The sequence below is a fragment of the Gekko japonicus genome, unplaced genomic scaffold (genome assembly GCF_001447785.1).
Source record: "Gekko japonicus isolate JY-2015 unplaced genomic scaffold, Gekko_japonicus_V1.1 scaffold4261, whole genome shotgun sequence".
NCBI classification, from domain to species: domain Eukaryota; kingdom Metazoa; phylum Chordata; class Lepidosauria; order Squamata; family Gekkonidae; genus Gekko; species Gekko japonicus.
Genome location: NW_015173817.1, coordinates 49,614 through 68,378, shown reverse-complemented (window position 1 = coordinate 68,378; position 18,765 = coordinate 49,614). Strand labels below are relative to the sequence as shown.

The 18,765-nt window shown below is 47.9% G+C and overlaps 1 protein-coding gene across 1 annotated transcript in view; it reads left to right on the top strand.

Moving 5' to 3' along the window:
- Positions 1–18,765, top strand: part of VRK3 (vaccinia related kinase 3) — a 28,523-nt gene that overhangs the window by 7,966 nt on the left and 1,792 nt on the right. Inside the window, exons 3-13 of the mRNA XM_015423593.1 lie at positions 1,920–2,084; positions 4,177–4,323; positions 5,727–5,779; positions 7,681–7,747; positions 8,470–8,554; positions 10,181–10,283; positions 10,512–10,604; positions 11,468–11,600; positions 13,301–13,421; positions 14,610–14,668; positions 18,201–18,349. Coding sequence (XP_015279079.1) covers positions 1,920–2,084; positions 4,177–4,323; positions 5,727–5,779; positions 7,681–7,747; positions 8,470–8,554; positions 10,181–10,283; positions 10,512–10,604; positions 11,468–11,600; positions 13,301–13,421; positions 14,610–14,668; positions 18,201–18,349 — 1,175 coding nt within the window. The remainder of the gene's footprint in view (positions 1–1,919; positions 2,085–4,176; positions 4,324–5,726; positions 5,780–7,680; positions 7,748–8,469; positions 8,555–10,180; positions 10,284–10,511; positions 10,605–11,467; positions 11,601–13,300; positions 13,422–14,609; positions 14,669–18,200; positions 18,350–18,765) is intronic.

Sequence of the window (18,765 nt, the reverse complement as noted above, 5' to 3'; positions counted from 1 at the left end):
AGGGGGGGGGGGAGGAGGCGGCGGGATGGGGGGTAACTTACCTCCTCCTCCTGCTTCCTCCTCTGCCTCATGTGTGGAGGTCCCCCCCCCGAGTATCGTGGGTCCCGCCCCTTGTATTTATATAGTAGCCGATATGTTCCTCACTATTGACCTCTGAGGAAGGCCTATGTAGGCCGAAACGCGTCAGGTCAGATTTATAAGCCCTTGTGTTTTATCGTTTGTTATTTATACATAACATGTGATTGGGCCCTTATATAATTTTAAAATTTGTGATTAATAAATACATGTATTTTTAAATATATTTCCTTCATTAAGTTTTTAATATTGGCCCCCTTTCTTGCATTCAACTAAACTTTGTCAGGTTCTGGATCCCGTGTGTAAAGAACCTGAAACTCTGGCCCAAAACCTCTTGAATTTATTTAGGACAGTTTGCTTGGTATAGTTGTTCCCATTGGTTGTTAAAGAACTCTATCTTCTTCTTTTTCGTGCTCTCTTGTAGCCGTTTTTTTACCTGAAAATACTTTGCGAGGAGGGCAGGATCATTAGAAGTTCGAAATTGGCTGTAGATATTACGTAATTGAGATTTTAGTGCTCTGCACTCTGCAGGATACCAAAATTTGACGCCCCTTTTACTCTTTTTGTAGCGTGATTAGAATTTGTACAAAGTACCTGAGAGGAATGTGAAATCAAGGTATTATATACTGAAATCTTTAGAGTAGGCTCCATATTATCAATCAGAGAGGCCCTAAGGTCAAGAGTAGGTCTGAGTTTAAGTAAACTGGAAGTTACCTGGGTGGAATGGGTTGTTCCACAGGATTTTTGGTAAGATTTCTGGCTCAGAGGACGGGGTAGTAAATAGGGAGGGAAAGTCAGCAAAAGAGCTAGTTTTGAGAGTTAAGATCAGGGGAAGGTGATCATTAATAGTGTAATCCCCTACCTCAAAATTCAGAACACGAGGTTCCAAAACGGGACACTAGAAAGTAATCAATTACGCTACTTCCTTTTGTAGAAATAAATGTGAATTCACTGGCTGTAGGAAAGCAGGCAAGTCCATTCAGCCATAATCTATTAAATTGGAGACAAAATTTAGTAAGATGTATACCAGCCGAGTGTATATGGTAATCTTTGGACAGCCTTTCTAGGGAGAAAAAAGGGGGAAGGGTGTCATTCTGGTTAAGTTCACGAGCTCTAAGAAAAACTGAGTGACCTTTTCCTACTCTTGCGTTAAAGTCCCCAGCCAAAATAATTTCAGCTGAGGGAAATTTCCTCTCTAATGTTTCCACAAGGGTGGATAACCGTTCCCAATGTTGTTAAAGGGCATAGCTATCTAAGGAGGAGAGCACATATAAATTCATAATAATCAAAATAGAGACCATGTTCCTCTATAAACCTCACAATTGTTATTCTGGTCTGAGGATGAAAATGTGTTAATAAGGACTGGAACTGAATCACTGTACTGTTTGGGAGAGTGGATTGTGGAGAATTAACAGTGCCTTCCGAAGTGAAGTTACACCCTTCCTAAGTCAACGGAAGTCTTAGAAGAGCCTTAGAAGAGTTTAATCCTGTTTAGAAATAGAAGAAGAAGAAAGGTAGTTTTTTGTGCTCAGCCTTTCTCTACCCTAAGGAGTCTCAAAGTGGCTTACAATCACCTTCTTTTTCTCTCCCCACAACAGTTACCTTGGGAGGTAGGTGGGGCTGAGAGAGTTTTGAGAGAACCGTGACTGGCCCAAGAGCACCCAGCCAGTAGACTTCATGCGGAGGAGGAGTGGGGGAATCAAACCCAGTTCTACAGATTCGAGTCCACCACTTTTAACCACTATACCATGCTGGCTCTGAGAGGGTTGGAACCATTCAGGGATCCCAGACAGGAGTTTTGACCCTTTAAGCCTTTCTGACCACGTCTGCTTCATTTTGTTTAGAACTGAATCAGAAAGACTTGGATAAGCTTACTGTAGCAGTGAAGTATCCTGCAAAGAAGAAAGTGGAAATATATTTACCAGACAAAGGAAAAGCTTCCACTTCAGTTAAGGAAGGCTCTGGACAGAACTCAGTGGCTTCCAGGTCCCCAAAGGAGGCAACGAAAGGTGAGAGTTTGTGGGTAATGTGAAGGCCCAGTGATGCCGATTATTCTTTCCTAGCTTGCACTTAACACTTGTCCCTGTTTGTGCTTTACTTATACTCTTGATCTTGGGGCAAAGGCTTCCAGCATAAAGTGAAGAGCATCAGAGTGGGCCCTCATCTTCAAGCCGTATACTAGACTTGAGAGTGCCACAGGATATTTTCGCTGCAACAGGCTGGAATGGTTTTATCATTTGGGAATTTGTTTCCAAAGGATATGAGGAGTTCTTTGGAAAGCTTTGCGACAAAACCTGCCAGTCGGGTTCTCTTAAAAGAGTGAGCTGGGTGGGAATTTGAAACCCAGTGTTCTAGCCTCTACACCACACTCTGCCACTGTTCAAAAAAGAAGAGCGCCTGCTGTCAGTTGTCATTAGGGCAAATGTTTTACCACTTGGCCCGTCCCAATTCTTGTTCCTCTCTTCTGCCTCTATCAGGATTAAAGACAGTTTGTGTATATTTTATTTATTTATTTTATTGGATTTGTATCCCACCCTCTCCGCACAGCAGGCCAAGGGCAGGTTCCATGAAATGTGATATGCGGTAATTTTAAACCGTTTACATCAGATAAGATACAGTGCAAATTGTGTATGTCCCATCAGAAGAAGAGAAGAAGAGAGAGAGAAGAGATTGGATGTATTCCCCGCCCTTCACTCGGAGTCTCAGAGCGGCTTACAAACTCCTTTCCCTGCCCCTCCCCACAACAGACACCCCGTGAGGTGGGTGGGGCTGAGAGAGCTCTGACACAAACTGCTCTTTTTCAAGGACAGCTGTGCCAGAGCTTGTGACTGACCCAAGGTCACATCAGCAGGTGCAAGCGGAGGAGTGGGGAATCAAACCCCGTTCTCCCAGATTAGAGTCCACACACTTAACAGACATGTAACCTATCACAATTGGGTTCCAGATATTACTCACATCTGATCCACTGAAGGGGAAGCCCAATAGGCAGATAAAAAAGAGGACGCCCGTTGCCTCAACCAACTAAAAGCCTGGTGGAAGAACTCCATCTTGCAGGCCCTGCGGAACTGTAGAAGGTCCTGCAGGGCCCTGATACAGCAGCCTATTCATCTACACTTCTTATTTCTTGGTTGTGCATCCTGGTTTTCAGTCTTATCTTACAATCATGGTCCTTAACACACACACACACACACACACAGACTCACTCGCAGCTCCATTCCCAGTGTTCGCTTACCCGTATACATTTGGCAGGGTAAAGGTGTGCAGGATGAAGAAGCCGTCCAAGAAGAGAGGCCTGTGCTGTCCCATTCAACCTGAAATAAACTTAGTTGCAGACCTTGCGGTTTGTTGGCAATGGCATTCTGAATCAGAGTGCCTAATCATGGTCCTTAACACACACATATATACACACACACAAACACACTCACTCCCAGCTCCATTCCCAGCGTTAGCTTACCCGTATACATTTGGCAGGGTAAAGGTGTGCAGGATGAAGAAGCCGTCCAAGAAGAGAGGCCTGTAGCTGTCCCATTCAACCTGAAATAAAGCTAGTTGCAGACCTTGTGGTTTGTTGGCAATGGCATTCTGAATCAAGAGTGCCTGTCACCTGCCAAACACGCATCCAGGCGGACTCCAAAGCTTAGAGGGAACATTGCTGTCACCTGCCAAACACACATCCAGGCAAGGGTTGCTGCTGTTTCACATGGTTTGACACAGTGTGCATGTTGCTGAACTTTAACAACGGCAGCTCAGTATTTCCACAACAGGAAGGACCCCCCTTTAATTAATTTTTGTTTGTTTGGGGGGGGGGGTCTGTCATCCTGCTACCCTGACTCCCAGGAGGGTCCTCAGTGGAAAGAGGATGGGCTTCTGAATGGGCCCATTGGGGTCGCAGCTGTACAGTGGCAGTGCAGCTTTTGAGTGAGTGCTCCATGAAAATATGCTTGAATATCTTCAAGGGAGGCCTCAGGGGTTCACTTGGGACCTGGCAATGTCCGAGAGATGCCGTTAGCGTGATCTGTAGTTTGTGCAGGATGATCTGCTTGGAACCCTTGTGGCTGCCCGTCTAAGAAACGAACATTTGTGTTTGGTTTGTTGGTAAAGCAAAATCCAGTTCTCGCTCTCCCAAGAAGAACAAGATTGCCTCTGTGACTCCTTTCCCAGAGGGGGAGATCCTGACGGACCAGAGTGACAAGCAGTGGAAGCTTGTGAAACTTCTGAGCCAGTCTGACTTTGGGCTGATGTATGAAGGTACAGAATATGCTTGCATTGCTTTGTGCTGGGGAGGGATGCTCTATGCCTGACTCTCTAATTTGTGCTAAGGTTGAAAATGAGGCTCCGTTGCCATAGCATGCAGGTGAATTGCACCATTCCTGTAGACAGGCTTAATAATGTCTTCCTGTGTCCCAACATACATCCTGCATTGCCAGCAGTTGTTCGGAAACTGTGCCAACTGTTTCCCAGAACTCATTGCTCTGGTGACAGTGGTCCTAAAGAGATTTTGCGAATAAAGGATGCTGGGAGAGAGAAGGTATCTTTGAAGCTGCTCCTCGCTCGGGTTGAAAAGTTTCCTTCATTTTGACTTTTTCGGGGATGTTGTTTGCACAATAGGGAAGGAAAGGCAACCTCCTGCCCATTTTCCCCACAGTGGATGTGTTAATAATGTCTGGTGTGTTGTAGTGCTTGAAGAGCATTCACAGTGCTTCACCGACTTTTACTGTGCATTTCTAAAGTGCCGAGGATTAGGCCTGGTTCCATTGGGTGACATGGAGGGGTGTTGCTGTACCCTGATTCTATAGAGAACAGAAAGCAGATTCCCTGGGTCCACTGGAGCCACTTCTCAAGTCAAGTTTATTAATACAGTCAAGCGACCAGTCAATTTAAAACATTCCCAAGAAGAATAACAATATAAGTTACATAGTAAATACCTACATAAAATTCAAATGGATATATAAAAGAACATTAAAACAAATGCGGGAGCAACACAGTATATCTAGGATACCCAGCTTCCTCTTTTTAAGAGCCAGGAAGCAAAATTTTGCCACGGCTAAAGATATCCTCTCTTTCCGGTCTTCCAGCAGAAAAGTTAAAATCCTCAATTTTGCAAATTTCAGCTGGGCATCCAAGGGTTTAAATTTGGACAACAATGGGAAAATTAGCAGCTGTCTCTCCCTAGCATAAAAATTACAATGCAACAGAATATGTGAGACCGACTCTATTTCAAGATTTGTACAAGGGCAACATCTTTGGGAAATAGGCCAACGCAGGAATCTTCCAGGAGCAACTGTGTGCTGTCAGTATCTGTGTCTTTGGCTTACAGTTACCCATGGCTTTCCTCTGTACATGTTTTGCTGAAACTTTCAGGATCATCTCTGGTCTGGGCTCTCACGCTGACTTATTGTACCTAGAGTGCATGGTGGCAGCTAGGCTCTCGGGGTAGAGTCTTGTTGATGTGGTTAAAATTCACCAGCAGAAGTCTGGCCATTCTAAAATGAGCTGGGAGGAGGCATGGCATTGTGGTCTGTCCAGGTGAGGGATGGGGACCTCTAGAAGCCCTGGGCCATGGCGTATTCATGTCAGGCCCAGCACACAGGACCACTTCCTCCCTCCCACATTACTGATTCGTAACCTTCATTCACTTCATCCTCCCACAGCGGAGTCGGCATCTGGAGCCTGCCATCAGAAGCAGAGGTTCTCCCTCAAACTTGTGAGTTCAGTTCTGGGAGCTGAGTATCATGTAGAACATTCCATGTACTGGTTCTTGTGCTCAAAGTTGCTGGCTGTCCCTGTAAGTGCGAGAAACCCTCTGTGGTGCCCATCTGAGCTTTACCTTCTGTCAGTCCCCAAGATCCACATCCAAATTACATGCCTGTAGAACGATTGAGCTGCGGTGGCTCAAGTGGTTAAGACGCTGAACTGCAGGCTGTGGAAGGTCAGTAGTTCAGCAGTTCGAGACCCGAGTTGCCGCATGATGGAGTGAGCTCCTGTCTCTAGTTCCAGCTCCTGCCAACCTAGCAGTCTGAAAGCAAGAAATTGCAAGTAGATAAATAGGGACCACTTCAGTGGGAAGGGAACAGCATTCCGTGCACCTTGGTGTTTAGTCATGCCGGCCACATGACCACGGAAACGTCTTCGGACAGCGCTGGCTCTTCGGCTTGGAAACGGAGATGAGCACCGCAACCCTAGAGTCAGACTCAACTGGCTTTCGAGCAAGGGAACCTTTACCTTTACCTTTTAGAATGATTCTGGGGATGTAATCAGTTTTCATCATTTTTTTAGCAAAAAATTGTGGGTCTGTTTGTTTGCTTTGCCGTCTGGTGCCACTTCTTGGGCATTCCTCAGAAATGCAGGGGCTGACTCGGCTACCACCAGAAAAACCCAAAACATAAAAGAAAACCAGCCTGGCATGATGGTTGAACTATATTTAGGCGATCTCATCCACCACCACCACCATTTGGATGCAAGAGCCTTTAAGCTCGGTCCCTTGAAGACACTGCTGCCATCGCTTTTCTTTGCTTCTGTCCCCTTCAATCTGCTTCACCAGTCACACCCGTAAGAAATTCAGAGGGAGGAACTCAAAACCAGACCCTTGTTTTACAAGAGCGACAGGGATCCCAGGGTCAAGGTGTGCAGGATGGGCCTGCCACCTGCTTAGGAGATGTCCCACTGGCTGAATGTTAACATGCAAAGAAGTATGGAATTAAGGTTTTGACACAGCTTCCTAAGGACTTGGACCAGAGCAGGACCTGGGGCTTGGCAGAACGCAAGACAGACTGTTGCACAAGGACTCGGAACTTCTCTTTCCCCAGAGGGTGGCAGTAAAAATGATTGTTTTGAGGGAGGGCTATCATTAGGGTGTGATCATACAGACCAACAAGTAGGGCAGGCTAAGCAAGGCCAAGGGAAGAATCAGTTCCAGCACTCGCTGATACACAGTGCAAATTCTAAGCCTATTTGCTGCCTGCCAATTTGTTTAATTACCTTGCTGAATGTAAGACATCGTAGATTGTTGGTTTTTGTGGGTGTGGTAAAGAGCAGAGTGCAGACACAGGTGTGGTCAAAGTGGTAACAGAAGTCTGGTGCTAGGAATTAAGTATTTAAGATGAGTGGGAACTGTGTGAGGCACAGTGCCTTCCACTCTGACCACCTGGGGAACCTCCCCAAGGCCCTCTTTGGTTTCAGAATACCATGTCTGCATGTTTTTGTAATCCAGTCACAACTTTGTAGACGAGAAGCTTTTTAAAAAACCATTAAGTACAAAAGCAGACTGAGGGTCCTAAGTGCATGACCCTTATGCAGGCGATTAGAATACTATCCTCACTGTATGTTTGTTACGCTCGCTGGGAAGGCATCCCCGGTGGCATTGAAAAGGCCCTCTCTGCAGAAGACCAGAGCTCCAGTATTAGTGCGTCTGTTTTGCTTTATCCACTGTGCCGTATATTGATTTCCCCCATTTGTTGGCATGCATCGGCAAGTTCCTTTTGAGTGCTAAGGAACAGTGAGGGAACAGTCACTTCCTTAATGTCGTCTGGGAGAAATTGGTGGGCGCGAGACTGTTGGAAGATCTATTAATGCCAGCTTCTGCCCCCATCCCTCCCTCCTCCTCAGGATACTAAAGATGGACGGGTCTTCAACGAGCAGAACTTTCTGCAGCGGGCAGCAAAGAAAGTCACGGGTAAGATTTTGCTCGAGTAATTTATGGGTGACAGAGCTATGTCTCTCCACCTTTGGCCTGGTAGCATTTTGGGGCAGTTTACCTATTTTGGGGGTGGAAGGGGGGGAGCTGTGAATGCTCAGCCTGTCCAAGATGTATCCTCTTGCTCTTGCTCCCTGGCAGTGCACCCTAACGGGACTCAGTCTCGTGTCGCATTGAGCATCGCCCAGCAACTATAAATGTTTTCCTACATGTGTTAGTCATTTGCTACTATCTGTGAGCGAGGTCTGTTCTATAGACACGCAGCCCAAAAGGCAAGGCAAGGCAAGGCTGCCTGGTGGTGGTGTGGCGGCCTGTGCATATTCCCAGGAATGACCCCCAACTTCTCTGTACTTGGTTGGGGGCTCAGCATACATGATGCAACAGGGGCAGGTAAAGATTCAACTGTAGCACTACCAGACTGGGCGAGGGGCAGTGGGGCTTGTCTTACTGCCTCTTCGTTCTCAACAGCCCTTTCCCCTTGGACTTTGTTCTACCAACAAGTTGGATCCTTAAAGCTCTGTTGATGTTGTGTCTGATAGGTAAAAGGGGAGGGATGGGTCTCCGAGTAGTTTATCCTTGCCTATCCAGACAAGCCTTCGTGAATGAGATCTACTCGAGCATTTATTGATTGATTTTATTCGATTTGTATCCCGTCCTTCCCGCCAGAGTACCTATTGGTCACCTTTTGTGTCCCCTTACAGTAGAAAAGTGGAAGAAACAGCACTCGGTACCATTGCTGGGAATCCCCAATTGCGTTGGCTTTGGCCTCCATGGTAGTAACTACAGGTGAGGGCCTGAGGAGTTTTCCATGTATTACCTCTCCTATTCCTGCCCGTATCCTGCTCTTTGTTCCAAGGTATCCCCTCCCCACCACCCAGTCTTACATTTCCTTCACTGGTCCCCTAGGTCCCTTCTAATGCTTACTTGCCTTTTGCTATCCTCACTTGCATGTCCACAGAAAGGCTGTAGCTGAAGACTTGAGGGTTCAAGAATGACACAAGACACAGCTCTGCAGAATCTGTCTGACTCAGACAGCAGCGTTTTATTAAAAAAAACCCCTCCTTTCCTTCCCCCTGCTAGGTATATCGAAAGCTTCATGCATACAGTGAACAAAACTAACAGGAATGTGCTGTGCAGACAGCCCACCTCTTATCTGCACTCCACCGTCAGGTGAGCTCAGCAGAGCTCAGCAGATGTTTACCGGTACCTAGCACAGTAATTCCCTTATCTCCCTGTGAAGACATAAATCTCCGGGCATGCCTCCAGAGAGTGCCGTCCCCACATGTAGCCTCATTGTTTTCTTTGTTTTCTTTATTATCTAACTTGCCACTGTTTTCATCCTTCTATCTTTCTTTTTTGCCAGAAGACATCTTTACTGTTTTCTGGTAATACTGAGTTTTGTACGTTCAGTTCTAGGAGGGAGGGCATCTAACCCTGAAAGGCTGTGGCTGCAGTAGGGTCAACTGAAACGATGTGCTTCCCATATTTTGGCCATTCTGTTTCTGTTTCCAGCTCTAAGATCCAGGGTGGCAAAGTGGTTAGAGGTATCTCACTAGAATCTGGGAGACCTAGGTTAGACTCCTTCCTCTGACATGAAGACTGCTGGTTACTCTCACCTGGATAGCGTAGGCAAGCCCGATACTGTCAGATCTCGGAAGCTAAGCAGGGCTAAGAGGCAGGAGTAGCAAGCCACCTCTCTGAAAAACATCCAGGCCCCAGTAGGGGTCGCTGGAGATCACCATGACTTCCAGGCATGCAAATAAGGAATTCCAGGCATGCTACAGGAAGTGGTGGCGGCTACAAGCATGGACGGCTTCAAAAGGGAATTAGATAAGCCTATGGAGCAGAGGTCCATCAGTGGCTATTAGTCACAAGGTATAGATAGGGGCTCTGGGGCAAGTGATGCTCTGTCTTCTTGGTGCTTGGGGGGGGGGTTCAACAGTGGGAGGGCTTCTAATGTCCTGGCCCCACTGGTGGACCTCCTGATGGCACCTGGTATTTCTGGCCACTGTGTGACACAGAGTGTTGGATTGGATGGGCCTTTGGCCTGATCCAACATTGGTATCTCTTATGTTCTTATGTTAAGTACATAGAAGCATGTACACACACTCCTCTATCTCTCTCGCGCACACAAACATATACTAAAAAAAAGATTGCTGGGTTACTTTGGGCCAGTCACACACTCTCGGCCTAAGCCACCTCACAGGGTTGTTGTTGTAAGGATAGGATGGAGGAGGAACAACCTTGCATGCTGCTTTTCGCTCCTCGCTGGGGAGAAAAGCACTGTGTGAGAAAGTAAATATAAGGGGACCTGAAGAAGAGTCCTGTTGAGGTGGGTGAAATGGGGGGATGCTTTGGAGACCTCTGGCAAAAGTGTGGTTCGTCTGCAACAGTCTCCACTCTGATCCGCAGGTTCCTGGTCTTCTCTAATTTGGGTCGGTCCCTCCAGTCAGTCCTGGACGATGGTGCCAGCAGGTTGACGGAGAAAGCCGCCTACCAGATTGCCATCAGGCTGGTACGGGATGCCGGAAAAGGCAGGGAGGGAGTCTCAGAAAGGCCTGTTGCCGAATTTTTGCCCAGCTGTAAAACAGAGGATGTCTGTCATTACAGGCCAGTTTCTGGAGCAGGGGCTTGTGGGAGATTGCCCTGCTGCTGCAGCTGCAGGAGGGAATTAGTGGGTTAGAGTTCCATCCCTTAGAGCGAGGCAAGCATTGCAGCGTTGCCATTTTTCTCCTGCCTTTAGCTGGATGTGCTGGAGTTCCTTCACGAGAACGAGTACTGCCACGGGGATATCACTGCAGAGAACATATACGTGAATCCAATGGATCTATCTGAGGTAAGGAGCATTCGGGAAACGTTTGTCGCTGGAGAGAATTCCTGTAGAGCTGGAGGTCCTAAGGCTTCCCTTGGTCAAGGGAAAAGCCCAGCTACCCCCAAGTGTAGGTGCTGAAGACTTAAGCCCGGCCATTGATTCAGTACTTGACTCTCCCAAGTGGTTTCTGGGTGGGGGGTGTGAGTCCCCCTCCACTAGCGAGCGCTGGCTCTTTTGTAGGGTTTGGGGGATGGTGCCTGTCACAGCAGGGAACCTGAGTGAGGAAGGGGAAAAGGAGCTGCAGATTCTCACGGTGTCGGGTGAAAGGGGTCACCGGCCCAATGTTCCCTCTAAGCTGCGGAGTCTTGTGAGCAGAAATCCTACTTTGTGAGCTGCTGGCCTTAAAGTTGTGTGAGCCAGCGATTTGGCTGCCGCATGAATTAGTTTGCTCTGGAGCCCATCCCTTCCTGAGCGAAGACAAAAATGTGTGGGCTGGAGGCTGAAAAACTGTGAGCTGGCTCACACTGACTCGGCTTAGAGGGAACACTGGACTCACCGCACTTCCTGGTTGAATCGGTTCTGACCTTAGCTCCTTCCAGGCGATCACAGAGATAGGGACGGGGACTTCAGGGCACAGGCCAGTCATGCCGGCCACATGACCACGGAAACGTCTTCGGACAGCGCTGGCTCTTCGGCTTTCAAACGGAGATGAGCACCGCCACCCTAGATTCGGATTCAACTGGCTTTCGAGCAAGGGAGACCTTTACCTTTTTTAACTGGATCAAAGGCAGTTTCACCTGCCAGGGCCCACCGGATAGCTCTCCCTCTGGTTCCTGTCGAGCTTCTGCGGCAACCCGTTCTGTGCTTCCCTTTTCTTCCTTCCCCAGCTCACCCTGGCGGGCTATGGCTTTGCTTTCCGATACTGCCCAGGGGGGAAGCATGTGCCTCAGCGGGAGGGCAGCAGGACTCCTCACGAGGGCACTCTTGAGTTCATCAGCCTGGATAGCCACAAAGGAGCTGGTGAGATTTCAGCACTGGGGGAACAGACTGGTGTGTGCATGTTGCATGGGTCATTGGGTCAACACCTCCCCCTGCCTGGTCTGGGGCTTTTTCCCCTGTACCTTTGATGATGTTATCTGTCTGAGCATCAGGCCCTCCTCTAGACAGTTTTCTCACCCCTCCTGCCGTGGAATCTCCCCTTTGTCCCCTCTGGGTAAAGGGCTTGCCACCCACTGATGTGAGCAGAAGCCAGTCTATTTATTTTTTATTTATTATTTATTTTTTAAATTTCTATCCCGTCCTCCCCGAAGGCTCAGGGCGGCTCGCAAGGGGCATAAATGCCAAAAGTTAAAACAATAAAACAACACAAGACAGTATAACATACAATAAATACAATTCACTACAAATTCCTTCCACGGTGCTCCAAGGATATTTAACTACAGATTCAAGATGGGGTTCCAAGATAACGTATGCTAAGCAACAACAGTAATGGTAATAATATACAGTAACAACAATATACGTCCCTACAGTGAGTTGTCCAGTGCACCTTCCCCTTCACGGTCCCATAAAAAAGATAATCTTTTCCTCTGTGCTCCTGTCCTCCCTCTGGGTGTTTATTGGAGTCACGAGCTTTTATTGATAAGATACACAGTGCTGTTCTTTGCAGAGTAACCTCTGCATAGGGAGTGTGCTGTTAATTAATGAAAGTTTTTGATTCATCAGTGCAGACCAGTTTTAATCACGGGGGTTGTGAGTTAAGAGCATGTTTATTTATTTACCGGGGGGGGGGGCTGTATTGGTTCTGTATTGGTACAGAGAATGAAAAAAAAATGACTTTTCCTCTTGATGGGGAGAGAGAGAACTCAGAGCTTGAGAACAACAGCTATTTTACTCTTTTTTTAATACCTTGGAAAGGCAACCATGTAAATGTATAGGTAGTACAGGGGTCATTTCCTGCAGGAGCGCACAGGAGCGGAGCTCCGGCAGTAAAGAGCCCAGGGGGTTGGCACATGCAACAAGCCCCGCCCCCTGCTCCCAGAAGCCCTCAGTCAAAGCAAGAAGCAGCCAGGTAAGCTGCAGAGCTCCCCCTGGCCCCCCGGTCCAAAACAGTCCAGTGGCACCTTTAAGACCAGGTTTTATTCAGGTACAAGCTCTCCCTCCTCTGTGAGGGCAGATCTGCACATTCCCCCCCCCCCCAATAGGCAGCAATCCAAAACAGTCCAGTGGAGCCTGAGCGGTGGCTGTTGCCTTCTGACACACTTCCGGTGATGTCAGGGGTGTGTGGCCTATGCAAATAAGTTATGCTAATGAGTTATGCTAATGAGCTCCTGCACCTCTTTCTCTACAAAATGACCCCTGAGGTAGTATATGTAATTAATCAGTCAACCAGCCAACAGCTCTACTTTAAAAAAAAATGAAACTTATAGAAGGAAGGCTACACACAGAGAGGTGTTCTCAGCTGTGTCACAGCAGTAGGTCTGAGACTGGCTAAAGCTTGAGGCTGTGGCCTTGTTCTGGAAAATGCTACAGAACCTGTGGACTGTCTGGTGCTTAGACTAGATCAGACATAAAAAGCCATTTATCAAGGTGCATGCTCGGCCAGCGGCTGCACTGCATGGGGGGGCTGTGTGCTTTCTTGCCTCTCCTCTGTGCGCAGAGCTCCGGAGCCCTGCTCTCAGAGGTTTCACACATGGACGTGTGTTCTCTGTCTGCCTTGTTAGCCCCATCCCGTCGGAGTGATCTGGAGTCCCTGGGTTACTGCCTTGTGAAGTGGCTGCGTGGCTTTCTTCCCTGGTCGGAGGAACTGACAAATCCCTGTGAGGTCATGGAGAAGAAAGAGAGGTAAGTGCTGTGCACGGGTGAGGATCTCCCTTTTGTATTGTTTTGTTCCTTTGCTTTTTAAAGCAAGGGTCTCTCTCCTTTCTTACGAAGTGGAGGTTGGAGGTGTTGAGTAGGACTGGGAAAGAGGATTGCAAAGGGGTAGTTGTGAAAGTCTGTTGTAGTAAAACAGAAGTCCAGTGGCACTGTGAGCTTTTGTGAGTCACTTCTTCAGCTATGTATGGAAATCAAACTGAGAATCCTTATGGGGCAGCTTATGAGGAATGTAGATTCACTGGGGGTGGGGGAACAGGTGTAATCATCATAAAATGTGACCTCTCTGTATGTCTGAAACTGAATTAGGAATTACAGTAAATGGGTGAGGAGGGAGATCCGTGGTTTGAACAGATAAGCGATGATAAATTTAAATGGAAATTTGATGATATTGAAAGTTATAGGTGGATAAAGCATGCTAAGAGCAGCCAATTAGAATCTCTGTAAATCGGGTCTTGCAGAGTAAGGTGCAAAATACGACCAGGATATTCAAGCAAGTATCCCACATGGGTTTCTCACTGTGAGTTATAATAGCCATCAGGGTTGGCTGTTGTCCTGTGGGGCCCCCTGGGTCACTGTCAATGTTCCCTCTAAGTCCTGTGAGCAAAAAGTCTACTTTGTGAGCTTCTGGCATTAAAGTTGTGAGCGAGCGATTTGGCTACTGCATAAATTAGTTTGCTCTGGAGCCATCTTTCCTGAGCTGAGACAAAAATGTGTGAGCCAGAGGCTAGAAACCTGTGAGCTAGCTCACACTAACTCAGCTTAGAGGGAACTCTGGTCACTGTCCTGGGTCTGCCCCCTTCTGGACTTCATACTTCCCCTTCCCTTTTGGTCTGGAAGCTGTTGGGTGGCCCATCTTGTTCCTTGTCTGTTAAGATCCCTAGGCTAGCAAAAAAAACACACCACCCACCAGCTACTGGCCTCGACGGGAGGGATAGTACCGGAGGTGAGTGTCAACCAGCTGTTTGGCAGGCGTCATCAAGGCAGCCACCGGGGCAAATACCACGCTTGTCCAGTCAGTGGGGCAGGCTTCAGTGTCCTGTTGAACTGCATCTCTCAGGCGTTCATCATTTTTTGGGGGGTGGGGCAGTAAGCAGGAAGGGGGAGAATGCTCATCTCAGTCTAATCCTCCGTTCTCGTCTTTTCCTGGCCTTGTAGGTATAAAGCTGATATTATCAAGAATCGAAAACCGTTCTGTGGCGGGAGAGCAATTCCAGGTACACTTGTTTGTTTGTTTGCTACATTTGTATCTCAGTCTTCATTGATGGGTCTTCTTGTGGGGTGTGCTGGAGACGTATCTCATTTTATCCTTGAGCTTTGTGTGTGAATGGGGAATTCAGGCCTCATATTCCTGCATCAAGATTCATCAGTTCCCTCAGTAATACCATCCTGGCTGTCTTGTAGGAGAGACCCAGGTCTGGGGATTGGCAGGGGGCTTTCAGATGCCTTCTGTAACGATTTCATGTTTAACTCTGTGTGTGTGTCTTTAAAAGTTTGGATGCATGGCTGTATGAAAGTCTAGAGTAGTGGAAACAAGCAAGTGGTGTGATTGGTGAGTGACAGAGAGGGGGAGGGGTTTTGGAAATGATTCTGTGTGGATGAGCAGATATGTCAGTCAAGAGTTACAGTTAAGACAGTTAGTGAGATGACAGTTGTTAAGTTAAGCTATGTATGAGTTGAAGGAGACTCATCCCTGTGTGGGATAATTTGGTTCTGTGTAGTAAAAGAGTTAAGCAGTTTGTTCGTTTTAAGGTCTGAGAGAGAGAAGCCGTCTGTGTTGAAACAGTTATAAGCTGAAGCTGAGTGTCTAGGAAACAGTAAAGATTATATGGACTTGGAGGAAAAAGTGATACAAAGTTACTAAAGGAAAAATCCCTGTCAGTAGAGCAGACTGTGTGTTATACCTACTTTACTAGTTACATGGTTCTACCCTTGTATTTATGCTTTCTTTAAATATATCCTATTTCATTCAAGTATACCAGCTCTGGAAAGAATCCTTCCTCGGACCACATAGTTCCTCGAAAGCTTAAACCCTCGATCCACCTACCCTGTGATAGAAATAGTAAAGCATAAAGGTTTGGAAAGCCTTATAAATTTTCTGTTGGCAGCCGGATTACCCAGTAGAGAAAAACATAAAGAACACTTTTAAAGGGAAACCAGACCTCCCCAGTTAAGGGGGCGTCACACCTTCATACTTTTATTTATATTTTATTAAATGTATACCTCCCCTTTCTCCCCAATAAGGGCCCAAAGTGGCTTCTCCTCCTCTTCATTTTATCCTCACAACAACCCTGCAAGGTAGGATAGACCGAGGTTGTGTGACTGGCCCAAGGTCATCCAGCCAGCTTCTGTGGCGGAATGGTGATTTTGAACCCGGGTCTTCCAGATCCTAGTCGATACTCTATCCCAGGGGTGTTAAACCTAAGGCCTGTGGGCCGAGAGTGGCCCGCCCAGGACTTTGATCAGGCCCACGACTCTCGCCACCCCACCCCCTCCCCTGCCTGTCCTCCCTCTTCCAAGGGAGATCGGGGCTGCTGAATTTCCCAGCTGGCTAGGCCTTGTGTTCGCAGTTTCTCCTCCAGCAGTAAGCTCCTCTGGGCTAAAGCACAAAAAAAGCTGCAAAGAGAATGCAGAATGGATTTTCCTTAAAGGTCTCCAGGCCCAGATAGACTACTCTGGGACTGGAATGACAGCCCCAGAGTGGAATGACAGTCCCTGGGAGTAGCAGCTGCATTCTGGGAATGGAACTCCACTCTGGGGTCTGTCATTCCAATCCCAGAGTAGTCTGTCTGGACCCAGAAGCCTTAATAGAAAATCCATTCCGCATTTTCTTTGCAACTTTTTTTGAGCTGCAATGTATTTCAATGGAGTGGAGTTTCAGTTTTCAGTATTTGTATGCCAGTGGAATTTGTCTGCTTGCGAATAAAGGGGCTGATGTATCAGTTTGTGACCCCTTTCTGCTTCCTGCCATTTTTCACATTTAAACCCCTGCTTAAAAAGTGGGGGGTTAAATGGCTCTGAGCTTCTGCTCTGAGCCATTTAAACCAAACAGCTGAGCGGCAGGAAGCAGAAAGCAGGGGTTTAAATGGTTTGGGGCCATTTAGGCCCCTGATTTCTGCTTTTCACAAGCCACCATGAACTGCCTTAAAATTTGAGGAAGTTTGTGGTGGCTCTTTAGTTCGCGAACATCGCTTCACAAACCATGAACCAGCCAAAATTTGTGCTGAACTTTCGTTTGTGAACTGGTTTGTGCCCATCCCTTTTCCTGACCCACAGCAGATAAGCAGTCCTTCAGGGTTCTTGTAGGGCCAGAGCATCCAGTTCTTTTCCCATGAGATGAACACCTCTGTGTGCTGGAAGGGATCAGTGAATCAGTGGATCCTGATGAACCTCAGGAAGGTTTAGCCTCAGGGAAAGCAGCCGCTTGCTTTGCCCAGCAGGAGTGCCAAAAGATTATATCTCCTGGCGTGCAGAAAGCGGGCAATGTGATGCTGCACTAGAACTGAAATTTCTGCCGTTCCCGCTCCGTATTTTCCTGGACTCATTCCTACATCAGTGACTCAGTGATAGTTATTTCTTTGCCTTTATTATTTTAAAATGAACCGATACCCTGTCTTCACACCTCCGGGTGGCTCGCATGCAGTCACCTAAAACATTTATTTTATTATTTATTTATTAAATTATATTTCTAAACTGCCCTCCCATGTAAAACCAGGGCTCAGGGTGGTGTACATCAGTAAGAACATTTATATATTCATTTAAGAATTTAAACAATAACTACAATAAAAATTCAATAACCAGCTTGATAAGATGGTGCTAAGACTACCGATTGTGTCACTGCCTCGAGGGGAGGGGGAGGCAGGAGACAGGAGTGCCAGACCAATGGAAACCATCATTATCCTTAACCAAACTCCTGGTGGAACATTACAGGTCCTGCGGAATTGCATTAAATCCCGCAGGCCCGGATGTTATTTGGCAGAGAGGTCCACCAGGTTGGGGCCAAGCTGGACAATGCCCCGGCCCTGGTCGAGGACAGCCAGATGTCTCTTGAGCCGGGGAGTGGACCACCAGTAAGTTCTTATCTGCTGAGCGCAATGCTCTTCGGGGGGGGGGGGGGGATCCCAAAGATACACGGGCTCCAGACTGTTAAGGGCCTTGAAGGTTAGCACCAGAACCTTGAACCTGATCCGGTACTCCACCTGGAGCCAGTGCAGCTCATGCAGTACAGGTTGAATGTGTGCCGTTCGTGGGGTCCCGATAAGGACCCGTGCTGCCGCATTCTGAACCAGTTGGAGTTTCCAGGTCAGTATCAAATACTGTTCCTTCACAAATACGTTTCCTTCACAAACTACATACCCAGCCCATTGTTAACCAGGGTAGGGTTTCTGCTGCAGGGGGCCACGGTGGAGAAGGCCCTGTCCCGAAGCCTGAGCAGGACCTCAGCAGAAGAGCTTAACAACTGAGCAGGTTCCACGTGGCACCGTGGTTTGTGTGGCGCTGTGTGGGCACATCAGTCTTTGCAGTCCTGCTGAGGTTGGACAGTGTGGGTTCTTTCAGCTCTCCTTTCTTGCTGCCAGAGTTTCCTCATAAGTCCGGTGCAGTTGCTGCCTGTCCACCATGAAGCTTGCTGGGTCCGAAAACGCACGTAGCTTCCTTCCGGGTCAGCTGCTTGCAGAGTTTGGAAGACTTTAGCAGGTGCCTCGATGACGCCGGCTGCTCTGATTTATCTCCCCGATGCCCTGTTCTCAGACGCTGTGCTGCACTACCTGCTGCAAGTGGTGGCCTTGGACTACGAGGAGAGGCCAGACTATGAAGAGCTCCGGATGTTTCTGAGGAAGCCGCTTGAGGCGATGCGAGCTTCCGCCTATGACTCGGTGGACCTCCAAGTGGTACCCTAGGTAATCCGCTGAGGACCTTTTGCATCCTCTTTCCTCTCTCCAGAGTGTGATTTTGGCCTGCCACTCAGCTCTGCAGTGGAGGGGGGCAATTTAAAGTGGAGGAGCGGCCAGCGGGAGAGGGCTGCCCTTGTCCCCCCCCTCTTCCTCTCCATGCATGGGGCTGTGACTCAGTGGAAGTGCCTCTCACCATCTCCATTTAAAAGGACCAGGCAGTAGGTGATGTGAACGATCTACGTCGGAGAGCCATGTTGAGGTGCTGTGGCTCAGTGGAAGAGCCCCTGCCTTGCATTCAGAAGGTCCCCGGTTCAGTCCACGGCATCCCCAGTTAAAAGGACCAGGCAGTAGGTGATGTGAAAGCCCAATTCCCTGGAGAGCCACAGACTCGGGTTGCCCTCCGGCCTTGTTAAGTCCCTTGG